Genomic DNA, 27898 nt, shown 5'->3' on the forward strand with positions numbered 1-27898 from the left:
TCTGTGCAATAATACAGCTAACATCCTTAAAAATTAACGTGACATCAGAAGTCACATTAGAAGAAAAGACTGAAGGCTACTGTTATGCTTACCTAGTTCTCCTTCCAAATCCAAAGTGATCATTGGAAAAGTATAATCGAATTTCCATGCCAATACCCTAAATAGCACTTTACCAACTCTGGCAATAATGACAATTGTAATATTTGTTAATGCATTGTGCTAAGCACCCAGATAAATACAAGAAAATCAGATTCAACAAAAATTTTATCCTCACTGAGCTCCTTGTGGTCAGAGAAGCAGCGTGGTGCAGTGGAAAGAGCACGGGCTTTGGAGTCAGGGCTCATGAGTTCGAATCCCAGCTCTGCCACTTGTCAGCTGTGTGACTGTGGGCAAGTCACTTAACTTCTCTGTGCCTCAGTTTCCTCATCTGTAAAATGGGGATTAAGACTGTGAGCCCCACGTGGGTCAACCTGATTCCCCTGTGTTTACCCCAGCGCTTAGAACAGTGCTCTGCACATAGTAAGTGCTTAACAAATACCAACATTATTATTATTATTATTAGGGATTGTCTTTTGCAACTCTGTCATATTGTACGCTCGTAGGTGTTTAGTACAGTGCTCTGCAAACAGTAAGCACTCAATAAATACCATTGACTGACAAATTATTCAATCAAATTTATTGAGTGGTTACTGTGTGCAGAGCCCTGTACTAAATGCTTCGGAAAAAAAAAAAACACTCTATTACAGAGTTGATAGACATGTTCCCTGTCCACAATGAACATACACTCTAGAGGGGGACAGAGACTTTGATATAAATAAATAAATAAATTATGGATATGCATATAAGTACTGTGGGGCTGAGAGGGGGTGAATAACAGGAGAAAATCCAAGTGCAAGGATCAGGAAGAAGGGAGAAGGAGTGGGGGAATGAAAAGCTTAATCAGGGAAGGCCTCTTGGAAGATTATGTGCTTTGAATTAAGCTTCAAAGGGGGAGGGGGAGAGTCACTGTCTGGTGGATTTGAGGAGAGAGGACATTCCGGGCCAGAGGCAGGACATGGGCATGGGCTCAGTGTAGAGATAAAGGAGGTCGAGGGACAGTGAGTGACTTGCCCAATGTCACACAACAGTGAATGGGAGGTGTCAGAATTATAATCCTGGGCCCCCAACTTCCTGTTCTTTGCACTAGCCCTGCAGCTTCAGAGAATCAACTCCTGCAGGATAATAGAATAGACACTCAAATGGGAGCGTACTCATAACTCTGTGGTGAAGTTTTCTTTAAGTGACACTAAATTTGCAATGTTCATCCTCAATAGTAATGGGAAAAGCAGCAAAAGGATGAGAAATGCTGTTCAAAAGAAATAAAGCTAATTTTGAAAAATGACATCTGGAATTCCTCAGATTCTTTAGGGATCTTTTATTCATTCATTCATTCATTCAATAGTATTTATTGAGCGCTTACTATGTGCAGAGCACTGTACTAAGAGCTTGGAATGCACAATTCGGCAACAGAGACAATCCCTTCCCAATGACGGGCTCTCAGTCTAATGGGAGAAGACAGACGGACAAAAACAAGACAACATAATTACAATAAATAGAATCAAGGGGATGTACACCTCATTAAAAAAATAAATAGGGTAATAAAAATATATACAAATGAGCTCAGTGCTGAGGGAGGGGAAGAGAGAGGGGGAGGAGCAGAGGGAAAGGGGGCTTAGCTGAAGGGAGGTGAAGGGGGGAAGGGGGAGGGAGCAGAGGGAGAGCAGAGAGGGAGCAGAGGGTGCAGAAGGAAAAGGGGAAGCTCAATCTGGGAAGGCCTCTTGGAGGAGGTGAGCTCTCAGTAGGGCTTTTAAATGTATGGGAGGTCGAAATTACAGATGTGATTACAAGTAACCCTAACTTGTTTCAGGGAGAAATCTTTAAGGTTTCTAGAGGTAGGCAGTGCTGGCAGTAGGGAGTGACCATGCAATGTCAAGTAAATGTAATCTTAAGTAAAGTCACTATTTTTCTCCATGTTGAAGTGAAAAGGACAGGAGGCTACTCAACCAATTAATCAATAAATTGAGGAATGATATTTATTGAGGGCTTACTGTGTGCAGAACACTATTAATTTCTTGGGAAGAATACAACCTAATGGAGCTGGTAGACACATTCCCTGCCCACCAGGAACTTACAATCTAGAGGGGGAGGCAGATATTAAAATAAATTGTGGCTAGAAACAAGAGTTTTGGGAGACTGAGGATGGAGTGAATAAAGGGTACAAATCCAAGTGCAAGTGTGATGCAGAAGGTAGGGAGTATAAAGCCACATGGCCATTCTGGGAACATTTGGCTGGTAATAGGATTCATTAATTGGGGTAGTACCAGTGGTGCTCAGAGGGGAGGAATCTTCATAGTTTTCCACAGTCTCTATCCTAGCTATTCTTTTTAAAGATAGAAATGGTGGAGGCATCTTCATGGAGAAGCAGCATGACTAAGTGGACATAGAGCAGGGGCTTAGCAGTCAAAGGACCTGGATTCTAATTCCGGCTTTGCCACATTTCTGCTGCATGGCCTTGGGCAAGTCACATCACTAGCTTGGGCCTCAATTACCTCATCTGTAAAATGGGGATTAAGACAGTGAGCCCTATGTGAGACAGAGAGTGAGTCCAACCCAATATAATATAAGAATATAATAATAATGATGATGATATTTGTTAAGTGCTTACTATGTGCCAGGCACTCTTCTAAGCACTGGGGTAGATACAAGGTAATCAGGTTGTCCCACATGGGGCTCACTGTCTTAATCCCTATTTTCCAGATGAGGTAACTGAAGCACAGAGAAGTGAAGTGACTTGCCCAGGGTCACACAGCAGAGATGTGGCAGAGCCGGGATTAGAATCCAGGTCCTTCTGAATGTTAGGCCCGTGCTCTATCCACTTAGTCATGCTGCTTCTTTACTTACACATGGTATTTCTAGAGTGCTTTTCTGTGTACTGAGCACTGTACTAAGCGCTTGGAGAGAAAACACAATGAAGTTGGTAGTCACATTCCTTGCCTAGAACTAGCATTCAGTCTCGAGGGAATTTAAGGCAATGCAAGTTATTTCTGCCCAGCATCGAAAAACCTTTTGAGGCCCTCCTTCATGGAGCGTTCGTGTTTTATCATCAATAGCGTTTTCTTCCAAAATTTCTTGTGTGATTATGGTTTGCCGAGTGCTGTACTAAGCACCCGTGAGAGTGCAATAGAGGTGGTAAACTTGATTCCTGCCCACAAAAAATTTACAATCTATAACGGTAGATAAAGAAATAAAATTAAGAGAACTACATGTATACTTTTGCTCCCATGAGACTGTAAAGACAGAGCTGGAAGACAGAGGACAAATGTCACACTTCTGTTGTGCTTTTCCAAGTACTTTATGATCCATCGATACCACTGAACGATTAGGCCTGAAAGTTGTCTTGAGGATAACAGTAGAAACACCAAAGCAGTTCTGAAGAGCTGAAATGATACCTCTAAATCAGAACTCTATATAAACCACTGGCCATAAACAAGCAGTTTTGGATGTCCTCCCTTTCCTCACTCCTTCCCAGCTTGAATCTGCATTGTTTGTGCCAACTCAGTTGTCACCATGTACCATATGTTCCCACTGGTGTTCTGGTTTGCTCTGACATAGACACAGAATTGGATTCACTACGCTTTATTGAAAGCCATTTTATGTGTGGAGACGAAAAAGGTAACTAGGAAATACGATTCTTAGCCATCTTCTCCTGGAAAGAGCTTCTGTGAAACTGTATCCATGACCCAAAACCATTCCTAGGGCATTTTTATCAGAAAACACTTTACAAACATAAGGACTGGTCTCTCAAATCCGTGTGTTGGGCAGACTGCCTTAGGCTTGGAGGGGTTAAAACTCCCCCCACCGCCCACCCTTTTCCTTTCTGGCCAATCTCCAGAGGCTGAGTTTACACTCAGTGTTCTGGGCCTCCAAGGCCAACAGAAACACAGCTTTCTTTACCCCCTCCCAAAGCATCATGGAAACAGATGTAGCTGAAATGATGTAGTGGCTACAATCTTGGCGGTAGAATCAGTTCTTAAACCTGCACCCGACAAGCCCCCTTCAGGACTGCAGAGCAGAGAACACAGTGGCACTGGTTCCGATCGCACAAATCCAAGATGGAGCATGCAATGAAGCATACTGGGACCACCCCAAAACTCATTTTACTTGATGATTCTTCAGAAGCCATCGAAGCCAGCCTCATGCTCTCTCAAGGACAGCTTCCCAATATGGAGCTTTCTTAGTGACAATTGCCTTATCTTCCTAAAGGGGCATGTTGGGAGCCATTCCAAAGTCATATTAGTAGGGTTAAATTTCCACCCATATGGACGCAACCATCATATTCCCAGCAAGATCCAGCTAGGGGGCTAAAGAGACCATATTTACAGGCAGCTACAGATTCTTGTCTCTGTATTCTATTGTTCAAATTTGTATCCTTCAAATTTCAAATCAAAGTCATTATTGATGGAAGACTCAAACCATGGAGAAATAATTACTATTTGCAAATCCAAGAAGGCTTATTTACTTTTCCTTGCTCTAAGCCCTGGGGGGGAAGGTGGGGAGACCCTCCGTACTATGTGATCAAGGAATTACTGCTCAAGAAACAAGCAAGCAATGTATTGTTAATTGAGGATTCAACTGATTCATTCCAAATACCCAGATATTCACAGGGCCTGGACTTATTTTCCCAGGAACAATGTAAATATTAATGATAAAGGGGTTCCATGCTATGAGTTTTGAAGAGTGAAGAAATCATATTTCCAAGTGAGAGAGTAGATTAAACTTCTCCCACTATGTAGTACTCTTTCAAGTGCTTAGTACAGTGATTCACACTCAGTAAGTGCTCAATAAACATGATTGATTGAATGAATGAATGAATGAATGAGCAAATGACTGTAGGTTCTGGGAGACCTGGGATCATGTCTGCTTTGTTGTATTCCCCTAGCCGCTTAGTACAGAGCTCTGTAGAGAGGAAGTGCTCGATCAATAGCATTGACTGATTGATTTTCCTCCAGTTAAAATAATCGAATGCTCACATCTCACATAATCTTCATGCTTCTGCTGAGAAGCTGCTTATAATTGGACATGATCAATCACATTTATTTAGTGCTTAATGTATGCAGAGTACTGTAGTAAGCACTTGGGAGCATACAATATTGCAGAGTTTGAAGCCATGTTCCCTGACCAGAACAAGCTTAAAGTCTAGAGGAGGAGACGTACATTAATGCGAACAAATTCCAGACATGTCCATGTGCTTTTTGGAGCTGGGGGAAAAGTGTACAAATTCAAGTGCAAAACAAAACACAGAAGAGAGTGGGAGAAGGGGTTATGTAGGCCTAGTTGGGGAAAGCATCTTGGAGGAATTGTGCATTCGATAAGGCTTTGAAGATGGGGAGTGCAATCGTCTGTCAGATATGAAAAGGGAGGGGACCCCAGGCCAGAAGCAGAATGTCGGCAGTGAGATAGACAAGATCTAGGTCCAGTGAGAAAGTTTCCAATAAAGTTGCAAAGTGTGCAGCTTGGATTGTAGTAGGAAATCGAGGAGGTGAGTTAGGAGGTGGCAAAGTGATTGATTGTTTTAAAGCTGATAGTAAGAAGTTTCTCTTTGATGCGGAGGTGGATGGGCAACCACTGCAGATTCTGGAGGAGTGGGGAAACAGACTGAACATTTTATAGAAGAATGACCCTGGCGCAGAATGAAGTACGGACTGGAGCTGGGAGAGATAGGAGGTTGGAGGTGGGGGTCGGGGGGATCTCAGGTTGGCTATTGTCTAAATACAGACAGGATTCTTTCCATTCACACCACTGACACTGATGACAGCTTGCTACCTATTTAATTTGTGGAGTTAAAAGAGATGAGAACGTTAAAAATTACTAATTATTAATTATCATTATTAAAAGGAACATCGTTAAGACAATGAATGTGAACCCAGTGTTGCTGCCTGGGTCTAACTGGGCCTGTAAACAACCTGCTTCCTCCTCCCCCTCCCTCCCCCCCCAGACCCCAGTCTTAACGTCACAATTGCATCTGGACCGCAGACTTCTGGTGTTGATGAGTGGGATTGTTTTCCCCCTTTTGTTGTTTGTTTTTATAACACATGTTGGGCCTGGACAGACAAACAAGGATGAAATGATTCTCTCCTTTCCCATCTGGATCTCTGCCTGTACACCAAGGTCTGCAGCTTAAGATTTTACATTTCCAACGAGTCCAGAGGCTATAAAGAATCCTTTCATATTATTACTGCCTACCCCTCCTCCTCCACAAGTGTTTATCTTCCAACTCCTGAGATAGATATTCTTCCCCTCAGCAATTATGTACATATCTGTCATTTATATTATCCCTCCACTTGAGACTGTAATGTCATTGTGGGCAGAGAATATGTCTGTTTATTGTTGTACTGTACTCTTCCAAGTGCTTAGTACAGTGTTCCACCCACAGTGAAATGCTCAATAAATACAATTGAATGAACCAATAGATGTCGGCTATCTGCCTCAGGTTGTGACTTAGATACACAACATTTTTCCTTAGCTCACATCTCAAAATATAGGATGATCACCACGTCCTCTTGTTTATGATCCTGAAGTAGGCCCAGAATTTTATCTGAACCGCTTAAGCACTTATATTCACCCAGTCCACAGTACTTATGTATGCAGCCTTATAATCGGTCAGTTGATGGTATTTATTGAACTCTCCTTGTGGGCAGAACACTATGCCTAGGGCTTGGAAGAGTGCAATAATACTGAGTTTGTCAACATGTTTCCTGAGCCTAGAGGGGGAAGCAGATATTAAAATAAACCACAGATATGTACTTAAGTGCCATGGGGCAGAGGGTGGAGTAGGTAAAGGGTGAAAATCCAAATGTTTAGGCAGGGCAGTAGATTTAGGTGGTAAGTGGAAATGGGGGCTGAGGAAAGGAAGGATGTGTGATTTTGAAGGTGGGGCAAGTGGTGATCTGTTGAATATGAAGGAGGAGAGAGTTACAGGCCAGAGAGAAGACATGGACAAGGACTCATTGGCAAGATAGAAGCAATGGGGCTTAGTGGAAAGAGCATGGGTCTGAGAGACATAAGGACCTGGGTTCTAATCCCGGATCTGCCACTTCTCTGCTATGTAACCTTGGGAAAGTCACTTAACTTGCTCCATGCCTCAGTTACCTCAACTGTAAAATGGGGTTTAAGATGGCTAGACCCATGTGGGATATGGTCTGTGTCCAATCTGACGATCTCATAACTACCCCAGTGCTTAGTACGGTGCCTGGCATAGAGTAAGCACTTAAATACCATAACAACAACAACAGAAAAAAACACAAGAAAGGTAAGATCAAGGTACAGTAATTAGACTAGGGATAGACGAACAAAATGTGAGGACTGGGTTGTAGCAGGAAACTAGTGAGGTAAAGTAGGAGAGGGAGACCAGATCAAGTCTTTAAAACTGATGGTAAGGAGTTTCCTTTTGAAGCCAAAGAATCTGAGCAACTGCTGGAGGTTCTTCAGGAATGGGAAATATGGACTGAAATTTTTGGAAAAATGATCCAAGCAGCAGAATGAATATTGGACTGGAGTGGGGAGAGACAAGAGACAGGGAGGTCAGCGAGAAGACTGATATTCTCCCATTTCCTATAGGGGTAATGTAATTTAATATCTGTCGCCTCCTCTTGACTTTAAGCTCCTTGTAAAAAGGACAACTCTACTGTATTTTCCTTTTCCCAATCACTTAGGACAGTACTCTGCACTGCGCTGACAGTAACTGCTCAATAAATGCCAGATTGATGTTTATATTGAAAAAAGAGCTTGAGGTTTTAGTAAGTGTCTTTCACATATAATTGGCTGGATAAAGCCAGGGGGGAGACAGCATGAGGGTTATAGGCTGACCATCATCCGGTTGTCCCCTTGCCATCCTTATGATATTGTTACACTCCGCGAAGTGCGCGTCCAGTGTTCTACATGACCACATTTTGTTGTGTTGCGTGCACTTTAGCAATAAGGTCTACAACTTTTCTCCAGTGGGACTCCGGGCCCTCCCTCTCTTGTGGACAAAAATCAGAGCCCCTCCCAGAACTCTTTTAACTCAAAGTGACACTTGTGAATCAGATAATCAATCAATCATATTTATTGAACACTTACTGGGTGCAGATCACTGTACTAAGGGCTTAGGAGAGTACATCGTAACACAGTCGGTAGGTACATTCCCTGCCCATAATGAGCTTACAGTCTAGACACTCCCAATCCCTCTCATGGAACTCCCTGACATAGTGACCCACCTGAAATGGGCCTGGCAGAAAAGAACTGATAATATTTGCCAATCGATTGTACTATTTAATTCACTAAAGCAATGACCTACTAAAAGGCTGGGGCTCAGAAAGAGTGACTTAGTGCCCTTTAAAACTGTGGCATTTATTGAATATTTATTTTGTGGAGTACACTGTATTTAGTACTTGGGAGAGTATAATAGATTTTAGTAGATACCATCTCTGTCACCAAAGGGTTTCCAATCTAGTGCGAGTCACAGATACCACAATGTATTACAGGTAGGGGAAAGCAACAGAGAGCTCTGAAAAAGGACACTGAATTGTTTAGGTGACCCAAGAAGCTGAGGAGGTAGTTGAGCCTGAGTATTAGGGTGGGGGAGAAGACAATTTAATCAAGAAAGGCCTCCAGGAGGAGATATGATTTCGGAAGAGTTTGGGTCCCTCAACACTCAGTTCTGGGTTCCCTTGTATTCTCAATCTATGCCAAAACCCTTAGAGAACTTATTCACTCCCCTGCCTTCAGCTACTAGATTCCCAGGTCTACATCTCCAGCCCTGATCTTCTTCCCTGCAGAATTCTTCCTACTTTAAGGACATCTCTACTTGGATGTCCCATCAACACCTCAAATTTAACAAGTACAAAACAGAACTCCTCACATTCCCACCTAAACCCTGTCCTTCCCATTACTTTCCCCATCAAAGTAGACAACACCACCATCTTGCCTGCCTCACAGGTCCATAACCTCGGTGTTATCTTCAAAAAAATCTCTCTCATTCAAACTACATATTCATTCTCCCACCAAATCCTGTTGGTTCCACCTTCACTACATCGCTAAAATCCACTTTTTCCTCTCCATCAAAACTGCTGTCACATTAATCAAAACACTTACCCTGTCCTGCCTTGATTACTGTACCAGTCTCCTTGCTGTCCTCCCTTCCTCCCGTCTCTCCCCATTTCAGTCCTTACTTCACAGCATGGTTTAGTGGATAGAGCCCGGGCCTGGAGTCAAAATGCAATGGTTTCTAATCTCGACTCTGCCACTGGTCTGCTGTGTGACCTTGTGCCAGTCACTTCACTTCTCTTGGCCTCAATAACCTCACCTATAAAATGAGGTGCGACTGCGAGCACAATGTGGGAAAGGGACTGTGCCCAACTCAATTTGCTTGCATCTACCCCAGCACTTAGTACAGTGCCTGGAAAATAGTAAGCACTCTAAAAAACCCTTAATTTTTTTTTTCCCCCACTCTCCTGCCCAGATCATTTGTTTTTTCACAAAACCTTCACTCCCAGTTTCCCCACTCTTCAAAAACCTTCAGTGTTACCCCATCCATCTCCGCATCCTTATCATAGGCTTTATAAAGCACTCGCTAACCCTGCCTCCTTCCTACCTTACCTTCCTGATTTACTACTACAACCCACCATGCATATTTCACTTCCCTAATGCCGCTGTAACTTGCTTTTCTCTATCTCGCTTCTTACCCCTTGACTGTGTCTTGATTCTGGCCTGGAACACCCTCCCACTTCAAAAGCAACAAATGATTACTCTCCCCACCTACAAAGCCTTTCTGAAAGCCCATCTCCTCCAAGAGGCCTTCCCCAACTAAACCCTCATTTTGTTTTTTCCCACTTTCTTCTATCATCCACACACTTGGATTTGGTCCCCTTATTCATCCCTCTGCCCCACAGCACTTATGTACATTTTCACAATTTATGTACGTTAATGTCTATTTTCCCCTCCCAAATGTAAGCTCAATGGGGGCAGGAAACATGTCCACCACATATATGTTATATTGTACAGAGAGCTTAGTGCAGTGCTCTGCACACAGTAATCAGAGAAGCAGGATGACTATTGATCAGATATCAGCCTGGGAGTCAGCAAGACCTAGGTTTTAATCCCAGCTCCACCACTTGTCTGCTCTGTGACTGTGGGCCAGTCACTTCGCTTCTCTGTGCCTCAGTTACCTCATCTCTAACAATCTACTTAACTAAAATTAGGTAGTTAATTAAAACTGTAAGCTCCATATGGGACAGAGACTGTGTCCAACATCATTATCTTGTATCTACTCCCAGAGTTCTGTATAGTGCCTGATATTTACCAAGCCCTTAATGCATATTGTAAATAAATCAAGAAATATGATCAATTGATTGATTGGGAAGACAGAGAGCAGTGGTCTGCCAAATACGAATTGGGAGGGAGTTACTGGCAGGAGGTAGGGTGTGAACAAGGGTGAATATAGAGAGAAACAAGAATGAAAACTTTCCTAAATTAGTCACAAGAAATAAACTACTCCATGGCAAAATTTGACAAGTGACACATTATGATTAGAGTTATTACTATCTCAGACTAGACAGATCCAATTGATGTAGATATAATGAACAATCTCTGTGAAATGATATATGAACATTATAGCTGTTAAATGGGCACTAATAATTCTTTTTCTACCTAATGAAAATGCAGATTCCTGCTAGGTGGATTCCATTCTTATGTACAGTGGAAGATATTTCTTATATAAATCCAGATTTGAAGCCCCACAAAAAGTCATACTTAAATGTGTATTTTTTTGTGAAAAATTCCTTCCTAAGACACTTTTTTATTTATTTATCTGCAGTTAATTGACCATCTAGGACCTTTGGAATTGATTCTGAATACACCCAGTCACCACCGAGTTCATCATGGCAAGTAAAACTTTAAACTTTCATGGAATTTCCTTTTTAGTCTCCCTGGCTCTTTCCTATAAACTCGCTACATTCCATTCACATAAGGTATATATATATATATATATATATATATATATATATATATATACCATATATAATAATGGTATTTGTTAAGCACTTACTCTGTGTTAAGCACTGTTCTAAGCACTGGGGTAGATTCTAACTTATCTGGTCGGACACTGTCCCTGTCCCACATGGGGCTCGCAGTTTAAATAGGAAGGAGAACAAGTACTGAATCCCCATTTTACAGTTGAGAAAACAGAGGCACAGAGAAGTTACGTGATTAGTCCAAGGTCTCACAGTCAGCACATGACAGAGTCAGGATTAGAACTCAGGTTCTCTGACTCATGGTCCCGTGCTTTTTCCACTATGCCACATTGCTTCTCGAATGCTAGTTTTAAGAAGGGCCCTAGCCTCATTTGTAATGTATTCACTGAATTCCTTCTATTAACAGCAGGTATATTTTATGGTCTTCTTGCTTTAATTTCACTGCCATCTTTCAGCAATCCTTTGGGCCCAACTTCCCTATTGTTCCAATGGATTCTAGACCCCTTCTTCGAATTCCAAAATGGGAATTAGTTAGAAGTGGTCTTTTCTGGCCATTTTACAGCCGAGGAGATCAAAGCTCAGAAAGCCTTCCAGATGCTATGTGAGTACATTGGCAAACCTAAGAGCTATCTCTCAAACAGCCCTCTGCCTTCCATCATGCCCTAGGTTTTAATCACCATAACAAGGGCTCACTCTTTTCCATGACATCAAATATAAAAATCTAAACCAGATCAATCCATTAATCAATCAATGGCATTTATTGTGAGCTTACTATATGCAGACCACTGTACTAGGTACTTGGGAGAGTACGGCAGAATTAGTAGACACATTCCCTGCCCATAATGAGCTTACAGTTTAGAGGTAGAAACAAAGGTTAATACGAATAATTTATTATATATAATCTAAAGACATGCAATTTAGTGCTGCAGGGTTGGGGAGAATGTCAAATGTTCAAAGGTCACAGATCCAAATGCATAAGTAAATCAATACTCTTCCCCTAGGAAAAAAAAAAATTAAAAAATATATAACTGGTTAAAATTAATGTTTCAAATAGCAGTATTTCTTTAGTTGGCAGTTAAAAACATCCCCGGGAACACTTAAACCTGAGACTTGATTAGACAATTAAAAAAAAACACACTTTCATTCTTGAGACCTTTAACACTTTTAAATGTATGTAATTTTTTTTGTGTTTCAGGAAGAAATCGCTATTGCATTGACAAAAACTATGGTGGCACTCTTATTATCTGGGATAGAATTTTTGGTAAGTGAAATTAATAGCCGTTGGTAGAGCAATGTCACTCTAATTAGTCAGTTCTTTACTTTGACTCTTTCCCTTTTTCTTCAGGAACATTTGAGGCTGAAAAGGAAAAAGTTCTCTATGGCCTAACACATCCCATAAATACATTCGAGCCATTCAAAGTGCAGGTACAGTTGTCTAATCTCATCGAATATGTAGCTCAGAGACCAGTACAATACAGAAAGGTAGGAAAACATTACACCAAACTGTAGAGTTTGTGCCAGTCCGCACACTTCCTTGTAGCTCACAACATTACCCTGAAACAAAAGCTTAATTTTCATTAGAAAAAAAGAAAACAAGATTGGGGTTGGTTGGGGGAGTCTCTGTCAGCAGTATCAATGAATTAATGGTACTTATTGAGTGCCTACTCTATGCAGATCACTGAAGTAAGCATTTGGGAGAGTACAATAGAGAAAATGGACACGATCCCTGGCCACAAGGAGCTGACAATTTAGCAGGGGAGATGGACATTTAAACAAACTAGAGCTTTACAATTTCACTGCAAGTTTAATCCTTCTGGAATGAAAGTGCCTATGATGTGTAGAACACTGGACTAGCTCCTCTGGATTGTAAGCAAATTGTGGACAGGGAAGGTGTCTACTAACTCTGTTATACTGTTATACTGTACTCTCCCAAACACTTAATACAGTGCTCTCAATAAATGTCATTGATCGACTGACCGATCTAGAGTGAACTCTGAGCGCTACTCTTTGGGGAGGGAATCGCGATTTCTGAAATGGGATGAAGCCCTCATGGGCCCTGAGGTAATTTGAGGACAGGGCTAGAGGCAGGACCAATTTTTGAGATGACTGGTCAAGATTCCATCACCCGTGAAGGCATTTTCCAAACATATCTGAGGTCCCTAAAGGACTTCAGCTCTACTCCCTTGCGGGTTGTGTGTAAGCTCATTTGGGCAGGGAATGTGTCTGTTTATTGTTGAATCGTACTTTCCTAAACACCTAGTAGAGCGCTCTGCACACAGTAAGCACTGAATAAATATGATTGAATGAGCTCTCCCAGAAGATATCTGCATATAAGCTCCTTCTATGTTCCCAATAATAAGAGCAACAATTGTGATCATTGCCCTCTAAACTATAAGCTTATTGTGGGCAGTCATTGTCTACCAAAGTCCATTATGTCACTGAATTATACACTCCCCAGCATTTGCTACAGAGCCCTGCACACAGTAAGCATTCAAATATGATTTATTGATCTACAAGTGCTTACTCTGTGCAAGGTAGGGCATTCTGATCAGACCCAGTCCCTGTTCCACACGGGCTTGGGAGTCAAAGGTTATGGGTTCTAATCCCAGCTCTGCCACTTGTCAGCTGTGTGACTTTGGGCAAGTCACTTCACTTCTCTGTACCTCAGTTACCTCATCTGTAAAATGGGGATTAAGACTGTGAGCCTCATGTGGGACAACCTGATTCTCTTGTGTCTACCCCAGCACTTAGAACAGTGCTCTGCACATAGTAAGCGCTTAACAAATAGCAACATTATTATTATTATTATTATTATTAATCCCAGCTCTGCCACTTGTCAGCTGTGTGACTTTGGGCAAATCATAACTTCTCTGTGCCTCAATTCTCTCATCTGTAAAATGGGTATTAAGATTGCGAGCCCCACGCAGGACAACCTGATGACCTTGTTCCCCCCAAGCCCTTAGAACAGTGCTTGATACATAGCGCTTAACAAATACCATCATTATTATTATTATTATGTATCTCCCAGTCTTAGGGTGAGGGACAATGGCTCCCCATTTTACAGGAAATAATGGCAATATTATTATTATTATTATTGCTATTATTATTATCAATACTGATTCATTCATTCATTCAATAGTACTTATTGAGTGCTTACTATATGCAGAACACTGTACTAAGTGCTTGGAATGTACTGATATTTGGTAAGGGCTTACAATGTGCCCAGCATTGTACCAAGAGCTGGGGTAAATAAATGATCATCAGGTCAGACACAATTCCTATCCCATATGGGGATCACAGTCTAAGTGGAAGGGTGAACAAATATTTAATCTCCATTTTACAGACGAGGACACTGAGGCTCAGAGAAGTCAATGAATTACTCAATGAAACACAGCAAGCAAGTCACAGAGCTTTGTTTAGAACCCAAGTCCTCTGGCTCCCAGGCCCATGCTCTGATGAGGAAACCGACACAGAGATGTTAAATAACTTGCCCAAGGTCACACAACCGGCAAGTGGCAGAGCTGGAATTATACTATACTCTCCTAAGAGCTCAGAGCAGTGGGTCTCACAGAGCTAGTGCTCAATAAGTACAATTGATGGATTGAAGAATGTCTCTGCCTTTCTTTTAAACATTTTTTTAGGACCATTACCAATCCTCATGCCCAGTTTCAAATGGACAGCAATTAAATATGGGTCTTATTCGGCCCCGCTACGAACAGGGTCAAGAAAAAAGAGGAAGGATACCTTTTGTCCAGATTCCAATCTAATGATAAAATAGAATCCAAGTGCCACCTTTTGTATGGAGAATTTTCTTGAGGAAAACAATAGGGAGACCTTCTTTCTGACTCTCCACAGTTTCATCACTTGGTGGACATATGGACTACGTTCTGGATCACACCTGGATTCACCGACAAGTTCTCCGTCCTATTCAAAGGGCCAGGATGGGGCCCTGGGAAGCCGAGGCTTGGCCTTCCTGAGGAAATCCCAGAGGTAAATGGGATTTATGGGAGGGTTTTCATTTCTCATTATTTACTTGGCTCTAACAACTCTGCAGGAGCGACATTAAATTTTACAGGAACCATCGTAAATTAGAAAATTAGCAGCGCCGGGCCTTGGTGGAAGAGGTAGAGGTAAGAGGAGATGGGAAGACAAGCTTAAGGATTTTTCCCTTTTAAATTGTTACTTAATTGACCAATAGCTTTTCACATTTTTTTCAATCTCTCCAAACACCCGAAGGCTTTGCTGAAATGATCTCATTAAGCCTCAAAAATCTCAAGTTGACTTGGGCCAGAAATGATGAAAGCTGAAGCATCTATTTTTGATCCAGTTTTTCCGAGGATTTGTTCATAATCCACCTTTTAGGACGTTATAAAGAGGGAAATTGACAGTTGGAAATTAACCCTTGATCTTTTTCTATATGAATCAAAGGTATTTATTCAGCACTTAGTATGTGCAGAGCATTGAACCAAGTGCTTGGAAGAGCATAATTCAGTAGGGTTGGTTTGACATGATCCCTGCCTATAGGGAGCTCACAGACTAGAGATCTTAGTCCAGTGTTCTGTACACAGTAAGTGCTCAATAAATACGTTTGAATGAATGAATGGAAAGGGAGACAGACATTGAAACAAATTACAGAAAGAGGAATTGACAGAGGGGAGGATAGGTACATAAATCTGAACGTAAGTACAACCAAACTACGATGTTAATCTAATCATTTATCCTATCCTGCCTTGATTACTACATTAGTCTTCTTGCTGACCTCCTAGCCTCCTGTCTTTCCCCACTCCAGAACATACTTGACTCTGTTGTCTGGATCATTTTTCTATAAAAACATTATGGAAACATAATATAACAACATTCTAAAAACATAACATTTTTCTATAAAACATTATAGATACATATTTATAGAAACATAGAACATTAAAGTCCATGTCTCTCCACTCCTCAAGTAACTCCAGTGGTTGCCCATCAACCTCCATATCAAACAGAAACTCCTCATCATTGGTTTTAAAGCAGTTAATCATCTTTCCCCCTTTTACCTCATCTCACTGCTTTCCTATAATAACCCATCCCACATACTACACTCTGTTAATGTTAACTTTCTCACTGTACCTCGATTTCATCTATACTGCCACCGCCTTCTCACCCGTATCCTGAAACACCCTCTTTCCTCCTCATACCACACAATTACCTTCCCTGGCCTTCAAAGCCTTATTGAAGTTATATCTCCTCCAAGAGGCCTTCCGTGACTAAAGCCTCTTTTCATCTTCTCCCACTCCTTTCTACATCTCTCTGACTTGCTCCGCGTTTTCATCCCCCACTAGCCTTACAGCACTTAGGTACATATCTATAGTTTATTTATTCATATCAAAGTCTGTCTCCTCCTCTAGAGTGTAAGCTCATTGTGAGGAGAAAAATGTGCCTATTTAGTGTTATATTTTACTCTTCCAAGTGTTTGGTACAGTTCTCTGCATATAGTAAGTGAGCGACTGACATAATGGCATAGTGGATTCAGCATGGGCCTTGGAGTCGGAAGGTCATGGGTGCTAATTCAGACTCCACCACTTGTCTGCTGCGTGGTCTTGGGCAAGTCATTTGACTTCTTTGTGCCTCAGTTACCTCATCTGTAAAATGGGCATTATGACTGTGAGCCCTCTGTGGGACAGGGACTTTTTTCAACCCGATTAGCTTGTAGCCACCCCAGTGCTTAGTACAGTGCCTGGCACATAATAAGTGCTTAACAAATACCATTACTATTATTGTTATAGGTTCCGTGGGACTGAAGGTACGGTCAATATCAAGTGCTTAAGAGGTTCAGAACCACAAAAGTATCCATTAAGTGGAAAGAGCATGGCCCAGTGGAAAGATCCAGGGAGTCAGAGGACCTAAGTTCCAATCCTGCCTCTGTCATTTGCCTTCTGTGTGACCTTGGGCATATCATTTTCTTCTCTGTGCCTCAGTTCCCTCATTTGCTTGTTCTCACTTGTTCCCTCACTTGTTCTCCATCTTACTTAGCCTCTAATGTGGGACCTGATTATCTCGTATCTACCCCAGTGCTTAGTACAATTCTTGGTACATAGTAAAAAAAAAACTACAGCTATTCTTATCATCAATAGCATCTATTTTGTGCAGAGTACTGTATTAAGCACTTGCAAAAATTGCCTAGAATTAGGACATAATAATAATTGTGGTATTTGTTAAGTGGTTAACTATATGCCAGGCACTGCAGTAAGTCCTGGGATGGACAGTAGCAAATTGGGTTGGACATAGTCCTTGTCCCACATGGGGCTGACAGTCTTAATCACCACTTTACAGTTGAGGTAACTGAGGCCCAGAGAAGTGAAGTGACTTACCCACCATCACACAGGAGACAAGTGGCAGAGCTGGGATTAAAACCTATGACCTTCTGACTCCCAGGCCCAAACTCTACCCAGTATGCCATGCTGCTTCTCTAATACATAAGAATAATAATAATGTTGGTATTTGTTAAGCGCTTCCTATGTGCAGAGCACTGTTCTAAGCGCTGGGTAGATACAGGGTCATCAGCTTGTCCCACGTGAGGCTCACGGTTAATCCCCATTTTACAGATGAGGTAACTGAGGCACAGAGAAGTTAAGTGACTTGCCCACAGTCATACAGCTGACAAGTGGCAGAGCTGGGAGTCGAACCCATGACCTCTGACTCCGAAGGCCAGGCTCTTTCCATTGAGCCACGCTGCTTCCCCCCATGTGATCCCTGCCTCGAAGGGGGCTACAATCTAACAGAGGAGGAGCAGCATACCATAATGGATTGATCATGGACCTGGGAGCCATAAAGTCCTGGGTTCTAATCCCAGCTCTGCCACCTCTCTGCTGCATTACCCTGGGCAAGTCACTTCACTCCTCTGTGTCTCTGTTACCTCATCTGTAAATGGGGAATGAAACTGGGAGTCCCATGTGGGACATGGACTGTGTCCAACCTGTTCACTTGGTATCTCCCCCAGTGCTTAGAAGAGTGCCTGACATATAGTAAGCACCTAATAATACCACTCAAAAAAAAAAAAAAAAAGAAATGAAAGGAAAGAGGAGAAAGACAAATATATTTCAGAAGGGTTACCTCTGATTGCAGGTCACCGGAAAAGAAGTTCCGTTCTCTGCCGCGGCATCAGGCTCTCTCCAGCTTTACACGATTATACATTTTGTCATCATGCTAGGATTCTATGAGGAGACTTTTTCTGGAAAAGCCGTGAGTAATACTCTTGGAACAGGCTTGAGTGTGAATTAATCAAGTCAGTGATTGAGTGATTCTTCTATGAGGAGAACTATACTAAGCACTTGTGGTGGAAGGTCTATTTCACTGTATTTAGAAAAGTGATATCCCTTTTATTATGAATGTGCTACAAAGAATCAGTGGCCCTTATCAAAATAGTAACAAAATATATTTTAGAATTTTTAAAAAAATATTACTTGTACTCTTCTTACTTGAATTGCCCTTCATTGGTCAGGCTTGCTATACGTTTTGAAATTAGGAAAAACTTCAGAATGAATCTGATGATTTAGAAGACAATTATGAAGAACATATTCCTTCTAGGTTGTATATTCCATTCATGTTTAGAGAAGCAGAATGGCCTAGTTGGATAAAGCATGAGCCTGAGAGTTAGAAGGACCTGGTTTCTACTCCCAAATCAATAACTTGTCTATTCTATGACCTTGGGAAAGTCACTTAACTGTTCTGTGCCACAGTGACCTCGTCTGTAAAATGGGGATTAACATTGTGAGGCCCATGTGGGAAATGGACCGTGTCCAATCTTTTCTACCCCAGCTCTTAACAGAGTGCCTGTCACATAGTTAGCGCTTAACAAAGACGTTAAAAAAAAATTCTTGGAATACAGGGGTTAGCTGAACCAGTAAATCTTGGAGGATTCAAAAGTGGGAATGATTTGAGATTACAGCTCCCATCATTTGTGAATGTTGGTTTACAGAAACAGAGGGCCTTTCCCTTCTCAGACCTCCCTAAATTGTGCTCTGCCTAAGGCGAGGAGCCAGTTGGCCTCTGGCCAGACTATCTGGCCTCTGTCTACAAAGCGCAAATTTCACAATTCTCAGGTGGACAACATATGAATCCAGAAATTTCATCTCCAACTAGGTCCTCTCTTCATCCGGTGTGGGAGATGGGAGGGAAGAAGGAAAGCTCTCTGGATCTAGTAGAGGTTCCTCAAATGATAAGAAAATAATAAAACTTGAAAATAAAGGAAAAATAATCAATTAATCATATTTACTAAGTGCTTACTGTCAGTATAGCACTCTACTAAACACTTGGTAGAGTACAGTAAAAAAATAATCACTATTTAAGAGGAAAAAATTATGTTGAAACGTGGGGACAGGTGGACAAGACACAGGCCTGGGTTCCAAAGGACCTGCGTTCTAATCCTGGTTCTGCCACTTGTCTATGTGACCTTAGGCAGGTTCCTTCACGTTTCTGTGCTTCAGTTTCCTTAACTGTAAAATGGGGTTTCAATACCTGATCTCCCTCTTACTGAGACCGTGAATCCCATGTGGGACAGGGACTGCTTCAATCTGATTAATTTATGTCTACTCCAATGCTTAGAAGAGGGCTTGACACAGAGTAAGTGCTTAAATGCAATAATAATGAAATAATAATAATAATAATAATCTGAGTGTTAACAGCTGGGAACAAGGAATAGAAAGCTGCATGTGACCTAGGGAAAATTTTCCAATTTACATGTGACTTTAATTTCTTGTTCCTTCAACTGTAACTGTTACTGGAGTATATTCCATTAGTTATCATATTTTACGAAGGGGTTGGAGAAATCGCAGAGATCGTGAGAGGAGCAACAAAAATGATTAAGGAGATGGGACAAAGGTTCTACTTTTTTTTCCTGAAGGAAGGCTAAGGAGGTCACTTTATAGCTGTCAGATATTTGAATGATTTTTATGTGGATGACGCTAACCAGTTGCTCTCAAAATGCACACAGAACCACAAAAGAGGAAGTGGGTTTATATTGCTGTAGGATAAAGCTCAAATGGCCTTAGAAAGAATTTCTGGTGGAAAAAGAGGCTGAAGTACAACTCTGTTCTGGGAGATATTTAAAAAAAAAAAAAGAATAAAAAAAAACACAAATTCTAGACAACTTAAGTCATTCATCTTTCCTGGAAGCCAGGATCCGGTTGGAATGACCTTTCAAGGTCAACCTTAGTTCTCTAACTCTATGATTCTACCTCCATTTAATGAACATCTCTATATAAACATTTTTGGAAGTTTTCATGGACACGGCTAATTTGCCACATATTTTTCCCAGCCACTAGGGCCGCTTCCAACTTTTGCCATCTGATATTTTGAAGGATCCCGCTGGCCCACTTGTAAAACGTCAATCTGAGCAAATCCAGTGATCATGCTCATCTCTCACTTTACCAGCTTCTTCATCTGTATCATACACACCAAAATGTTTTCTCATTAAGGATCCGAATAGTTATTATGGATGCTCACAGAAGGGAGAATGAGCTGCCAATCAGTTCCCAGAAGCCCAAATTCTAGCACCCAGACCTTGAGTCCTGGGACTAGGGTTGCTTCAGAAAGTTGTTCCGCAGGACTAAAATCTGGAACAGCAAACATGGCAAGAAGGGATTCCTCAGAACACTGGTGCAGATGGGGCCAGTAACATTTTGGTTAATAATCAACAATGATACTTGTATTTGTTCAGGAATGACTCTGTGCCAAGCACTTTACTAAACACTGGGATAGATACAAGATTATCAGGTCCCCCTTGAAGCTCATGGGGGGAAGAACAAATATTTAATACCCATTTTTCAGATGAGGGAATTCAAGCTGTGACATGCCGAGCTCACACAGCAAGTAAGTGGTGGAGTCGAGATTAGAACCTAGGTACTCTGACTCCCAGGCCCGTGCTCTTTCCGTGAGACAAAGCTGCTTCTAGATGCTGTTAGAGAATGTTCTTCTGACAACAAAAATACGGGCAAGTCACTTAACCTCTCTGTTCCTCTTCTGTAAAATAGGGAGTTAATCCTCCTTCCTCTGACAGACTGTGTGAGCCCAACATAGGATAAGGACTGTGTCCACCCTAAATTATATTGTATCTACCCCAGCATTTAGTAGTACTTAGCACACTGAGTACTTAAGTCCATAAAACAAACAAAACAAGCTCTTAATCCTGTATACCTAGCCTAGGACTGAGGACCTAGTAAGTGCTTAGTAACTGTGATAATGATTAATTATAATGAATGAGAGCCATAACAATAAACACAATACAATTCAGTGTTGGAAGAAATGGTTGTGTGCATAGCCAGTGTTCAACAACATCAATTTTTTTTTTAGCATGGGGTTTTGTATGATTACAGCCTGTACATCGTAGACCTCGATGCTTTCCTGGAACAGTAACTACCACAACTTTCATTCATTTATTCAATCATATTTATTGAGTGCTTACTGTGTGCAGAGCCCTGTACTAAGTGCTTGGGAAAGTACAATATGAATAATAGACACATTCCCTGCTCACCACGAGTTTAAAGTCTAGAGGGAGGTTTCTGACCAAGCATACAGTATAAAACCAACTAAATTTGGGAGGATTTGGTAAAAGCAACACTGTTTAGCTGAATAATACTTGTAATCTGTAGAGCACTTTCATTTTTCCAAAGCACTATTATATCCATTCTCACACTGCCCGGTCCCCCACCCCATCCCTCCACTACTGCTTAGCCCAGTGACCTCCACAGAGCACGTGCTCCCGGACTAATCCCGACTTTTTCTCAGCTCCCACTCCCTTCTGCGTCACCCTGACTTGCTCTCTTTTCTCTCCCCTCCCCTACCCCAGCACTTTTGTATATATCCATCATTTTATTTATTCATACTGATGTCTGTTTACTTTTACTGATGTCTCTGCCCCCTCCCCCAGACTTTGAGGTCGTGGTGGGCAGAGATTGTCTATCTTTATTGCTGTGACAGAATTGGGATTAAAACCCGCATCCTTGTAGCTTGCAGACCTAAACTCTTCCTACTAGGCAACATTGCTTCCCTTAATAAGTGCTTAATGAATAGTAAGTTCTCAATAAATAGTAAGTCTTGATAAATGCCATCATTATTATATATGAGTATTTGGACATTTCACAGGTTAGATGTTCTCCTTATATATAGAGTCCTGTTAGAACAATTATTTTCAGTATTTTCAATATACTGTTAAGAGAGTAATCTGATTAAGATAATTGTAATGGCAGCAGGTGCATATTGGCCACCAGAAATACCAGATTTACCAGCCTTCTTCAATGCTTGGTAGAGAAGATCTTAACTCCCAAGAGTATGGCTTAATGAGAAGAGATCTTTAGCCCCATTCTTTTTAGGTAAGTGGCATCTCAAAGAGGCTTGCTCCTCATAAGCCCTGGCCTAATAGAAAGAACATGGGCCTGGGGCGCACAAATTCTGAGTTCTAATTCCTGCTCTGGAACTTATCTGCTATGTGACCTCGGAGACACAACTTCTCCTTGCCTCCTTGTTCTCAACTGTAAAATGTGGTTCGATACCTTTTCTCCTTCCTACTTAGACTGTGAACCCCATGTGGGATGAGGACTGTGTCCAGCCTCATAAACCGGTATCCACCCGAATACTTGGAACAGAGCTTGGCATATGGTGCCTGCTGAACAAATATCTATTATTATCATCATCATCATTAATATTAGACACTGGCTGCCTCAAATGGTTATAGTCATTCTACCTTTGGCCTGAGGATTTATAATAATCTAGTGGTCCTACTTTGATTGTCCTATTGACCAAGAGCTTTAGGCTAATTTGTGCTCTCAAGATAGCCTGTCAAAATTCATTCAATTGTATTTGCTGAGTGATTACTGTGTGCAGAGCACCATACTAAGTGCTCGGGAAGTACAATTCAAAAACAAAGAGACAAAATCCCTACCCAACAATGAGCTCGCAGGCTAGAAATGGGCCTGCATTAGCAGTTCGATCGTTGCAAAGAGATCCAGGCCAAAGACAAATGGTCCTGATTTTCAAAGCATGGAAAATTCAACAGATCTCTGGAATCAGAGGGTTCTGGCAAAGGTTGCCCATATTAACGCTTTATTAAGTTCACCCAGATGGTCTAAATGAAAGCCCTTCAAATAAAACACATACAAGCTGAAATGGAAATTCAGGATGTTAGTGCCAATCCCGGCTTGATTCTTTTCTAAACGGGACCCAGAAAGTTGGCCTCTGATTGACAGAGCATCTTGTGGGTGCTTTGTAGTCAAGGAGTGTGGACCACAAATCATATTTGGTTGATTGTGTTGATTAACTCCTACCTATTCCAGAACTTAGAACAGTGCTTGGTACATGGTAAGTGCTGAACAAGCATTATCATTATTATGATTTTGTCAGTCTCCACCATAAAAAAGCCTGTCCCGAAGCAGGAAACTACCCTGACAAAGAAATAGGGAAGGGTGAAATCCTTTTGAAATGTGAAGGTAGAGTGGAAAACTTGTGCCCAACAAAAATCACTTTCAAAGATGCATTTTCTCCTTCTTCAAAGATATTTTCCCCTCAGTCAAAACACACTAGAGTCACTAAATGACTGTGAAAAAGTGTGGTCTCTTTGTAAAATTCCACGGTGTCTTTTTAGATTCTGGGGCATTTAAAAACCATACAAAGGCATTAAAATCCAACAGCAATATTTTTTTCCTGTTTGACTGCAGCCAATAACCACATTGGAAATGTTGTGGCTGACTTGTAATTGGGATTCCCGCTGTGGTCCTGCAGCCTTTTCTGTTTATATATATACTGTGGTACATAAATACTCATTTATTTTATATGGGCGTGCGTTCCGTATATATAACTTTTGGAGTCTACAAAAAGGATGCAAACTCTAACACAAAGGTGTAAAAGGGACATTCCTCTCTTGCTGCAACTCTCTATGCATACATTTCAGTATATAGTGTTTAGTTTAGTGATATAACCCACTGACTTTTCTGTTGATCTTGGTACAACGAGTGCTTGGGAAATTGAAGGCTGGGCTGACAGGGTTCCCTTCATGGGGTAGTATTGTGAGTACATGTTTGAAATAAAAATAAGGCCCACCCTAGAATGCCTCACAGAGTTAGCACTGTAAAGGGAACTTGTTAAATAATTAAGGCACACAGTACAGCATTGAGTATTTTTCAAAAAGGTTCTTATTGTTACAAAGCACTGTGGTGGAGCTACTGCAGAGAAGCCTTAATGCAGATTACTTTAATGCCTTTTTTCAGTTACCAAGACAGAGATGACATTTTGGATAAACATGGAATCCACTTTGACCATTTTGAAATCCTCAGAAGTTGCATTCTTTTTTTTAATGGCATTTGTTAAGTGCATACTATATGCCAAACACTCTACTAAAGGCTGGGAAAGGTATATACTAATAAGGTGGGACACTGCCCATGTCCCAGTGAGGCTCACAGTATTAATACCCAATTTACAGATGATTTAACTGAGGCCCAGAGACGTTAAGGGACTTGCCCAGGGTCAAACAGCAGGCAGATGGCAGTTCTAGGATTAATAGTGTTGGTATTTGTTAAGCGCTTACTATGTGCAGAGCACTGTTCTAAGCGCTGGGGTAGACACAGGGGAATCAGGTTGTCCCACGTGGGGCTCACAGTCTTAATCCCCATTTTACAGATGAGGTAACTGAGGCACAGAGAAGTTAAGTGACTTGCCCACAGTCACACAGCTGACAAGTGGCAGAGCTGGGATTCGAACCCATGACCTATGACTCCAAAGCCCGTTCTCTTTCCACTGAGCCACGCTGCTTCTCATAGATTAGAATCTAAATCCTCCGAGTCCCAGGCCAGTGATCTTTCCACTAGTCCCCTCTGCTTCACTTGATCCCCATCTATCGCAAAACCCTACTTATGCACTATTTAACCGCTACAGTTTCCATATCACCATATTTCAATTGTGCCTTTTTTATATGTACGAGTGTTCTTGCCCAAAGCAGAAATTGGCATAGGTTAGTGTTAGAACTAAACTGACAGATCATGTAACTAAAATCACACACACACACACACACACAAGGCACACCAACCCACACAAAAAAAACCCTGTCACGCACACTAATGCAGGGTATACTAGGCCCCCTTTCTGTGGTTTTATCTTTCCATATATGTCTGAAAAATGTTTTTTGACTACTGATGCAAAGCATCTAAGGGAATGTAAATTAAGATGAGGATTTATTTTATGACTGTGCACTGATTTCCAGGAAAAAACAAGCACATCAATAACTCAGAAGAATGATGGTATCCTGAAAATGATCTTCTGGCATCTTTCAAATGTGTACTTTGTTAAAAATCAGACTGGAAACTCGTGGTGGATAGGAAACTCTGTTGTACTTTCTCATGTGTTTAGTACAGTATTCTGCACACAGTAAGCACTCAAATACTACTGATTGACTGAATCACTCCGTAAACAGCACAGGTGAGGTGAAAAAGTTCAGAAGAAACGTGAGAGAAATCAAGCAAAGGGTTTCCAAGTGCATTTAACTGAAAAGGGAAAGCAGTGTAATATGAAATATGGCTCTTCTTTAGATTCATTCAATCATGTCTACTGAGTATTCACTGTGTGCAGAGCACCATACTAAGCTCTTGGGAGAGTACAGTATAACAATAAACAGACACATTTCTTGCCCACAACGAGCTTGCTAGGCCAGAACATCCTTGCTCCTGTGATACTCCGTGGAAAATGTCACTAAGTTCATTTACTGACAAAACAAAGAGGAATATGTGGACAATAATTATGACAATTTAAGGGAAAAACAACAGCTGAGGAAAAAATTTCTTCTGGTGGGAATGATCCAGATGGCTATCAACACTTCCCCTGCTCCTAGCTTTCCCTTCTGCTTAGTTGTAGACCTTGGCTTTCTTTAACTACTGAATACATCCAAGACACCCTAATAAAACCTGGATTGAATATAAGGTTATTCAATCAATTGTATTTACTGAGCACTTACTATGTGCAGGGCACTGTACTAAGCGATTGGGAGAGTACCACACGACAAAATAACAGACACATTGTCTGCCCACAGTGTGCTCACTCAGAAATAATAGAGGTTCTCTGCTGACCTGGAAGCCACAGATTTTTTTTTTTTTGTGTTGTATAGGTTATAAAATGTATCCTAATGGTGTCATAAGGACATAAAAAGTTTTTTTGTGTGTGTGAGGGAAAATCCAGAGAAGTCCTGATTTCCTTCATTGTTCTAGGGCCGTTGTGTCCATCTCCCAGATCCCATCCCGGCTCTGCCACTTGTCAGCTGCGTGACTGTGGGCAAGTCACTTCACTTCTCTGTGCCTCAGTTACTTCATCTGTAAAATGGGGATTAACTGTGAGCCTCACGTGGGACAACCTGATTACTCTGTATCTACCCCAGCGCTTAGAACAGTGCTCTGCACATAGTAAGTGCTTAACAAATACCATTATTATTATTATTATTGTTATGAAAGGAATGGAATGCAATTAGTACATGGAATTATTTCTAAATTTCTCTTACATAGAATGTGATAATATTTATTCATATCTCTAATTTATCTGTCTCAGCCACTAGAATGTAAGCTCACTGTGGGCAGGAAATGCATCTGTTTACTGTTATTTTGTATTCTCCCAAGCACTTAGTACAGTGCTATGTACACAGGAAGAGCTCAAAAAATACGATCGAATGAATGAATGAATCTTTCTAGCCCTGATGTCTGGTCCATGGTAAGAATCCAATTACAGGAATCAGGAGACCTAGGTTCTAGTCCCACTGCTGAAAATAAGGGTATGTCTGTTGGGTCAGTGTCGTGACTGGGGCAGGTTTCTGACTGAGGGAATACCAAGGACATTCTGAGAAGAGGATTGGCTCAGTAAGCTTGTTATAGAAAGGGAACAAGTCTGCTTATTCTGTTGCATTTTACGCTCCCAAGTGCTTAATACAGTGCTCTGCACATAATGAGAGCAGCAGGACGGGCCTGGGAGCCAGAAGGTCATAACTTCTAAACCCGGTCCACCCCTTGTCTGCTGTGTGGCCTTAGGCAAGTCACTTCATTTCTCTGGGCCTCAGTTTCCTCATCTGTAAAATGGGGTTTGAGATTGTGAGCCCCACGTGGGACAGGGACTGTGTCCAACCCGATTTGTTTGAGTCCACCCCAGAACATAGAACGGTGCCTGGCACATATGAGTGCTTAAGAAATACCATACTAATTTTTATTAGTAGTAGTATGCACTCAGTAAATATGACCAAGTTATGAAAAATTGTGGTTACCAAGGCCATCACCTATTTGTGTTCTGACCACGGCACAATGTCGCTACAGTGTGTGGTCATTTTGGTGATCATAATAATAATAGTGATGGCATTTGTTAAGCGCTTACTAGGTACCAAGCAATGTTCTAAGTGCTGGAGTAAATACAAGCTAATCACATTTTCCCATGTGGGGCTAAGAGTCTTAATCCCCATTTTCCTGATGAGGTAACTGAGGCCCAGCGAAGTTAAGTGACTTGCCCAAAGTCACAGAGCTGACAAGTTGTGGAGCCGGGATTAGAACCCACAGCCACCAACTCCCAAGCCCGGGCTTTTTACACTAAGCCACACTGATTCTCTAGTGACAAATGTCTTATCATAGTGCTCTGCCCACAATAGATGCTCAATATGCTTAGTTAAGGAGTTCTGCGTGTTCAAAATACTTCACGGCTACTTTGCAATGCCCTAACCCCCTTGCTACCTCTGCATTCTATGACCCAGGAAGCACTTTATGGACAGGGATGAAAAAGAGGTCCATCTGTTTTTCTTGGCAGAGACTTTAAGAATCATGAAATCAGGAGATGATATTTTGTAAGGCTTCTAATATATA

General features: G+C 41.5%; 1 protein-coding gene across 3 annotated transcripts in view; it reads left to right on the forward strand.

Annotated features, from left to right (window-relative positions):
- AGMO (alkylglycerol monooxygenase) overlaps positions 1 to 27898 on the forward strand; it is a 342244-nt gene that overhangs the window by 182329 nt on the left and 132017 nt on the right. For 2 of the 3 annotated variants that reach the window (XM_029071245.2, XM_029071246.2), the window contains 5 exons: positions 10892 to 10958; positions 12244 to 12309; positions 12394 to 12473; positions 14904 to 15038; positions 18156 to 18272. In XM_029071245.2, coding sequence (XP_028927078.1) covers positions 10892 to 10958; positions 12244 to 12309; positions 12394 to 12473; positions 14904 to 15038; positions 18156 to 18272 — 465 coding nt within the window. The remainder of the gene's footprint in view (positions 1 to 10891; positions 10959 to 12243; positions 12310 to 12393; positions 12474 to 14903; positions 15039 to 18155; positions 18273 to 27898) is intronic. The other variant, XM_029071247.2, reaches the window with a different exon arrangement.

Source organism: Ornithorhynchus anatinus, chromosome 8 (genome assembly GCF_004115215.2).
Source record: "Ornithorhynchus anatinus isolate Pmale09 chromosome 8, mOrnAna1.pri.v4, whole genome shotgun sequence".
Lineage (NCBI taxonomy): Eukaryota > Metazoa > Chordata > Mammalia > Monotremata > Ornithorhynchidae > Ornithorhynchus > Ornithorhynchus anatinus.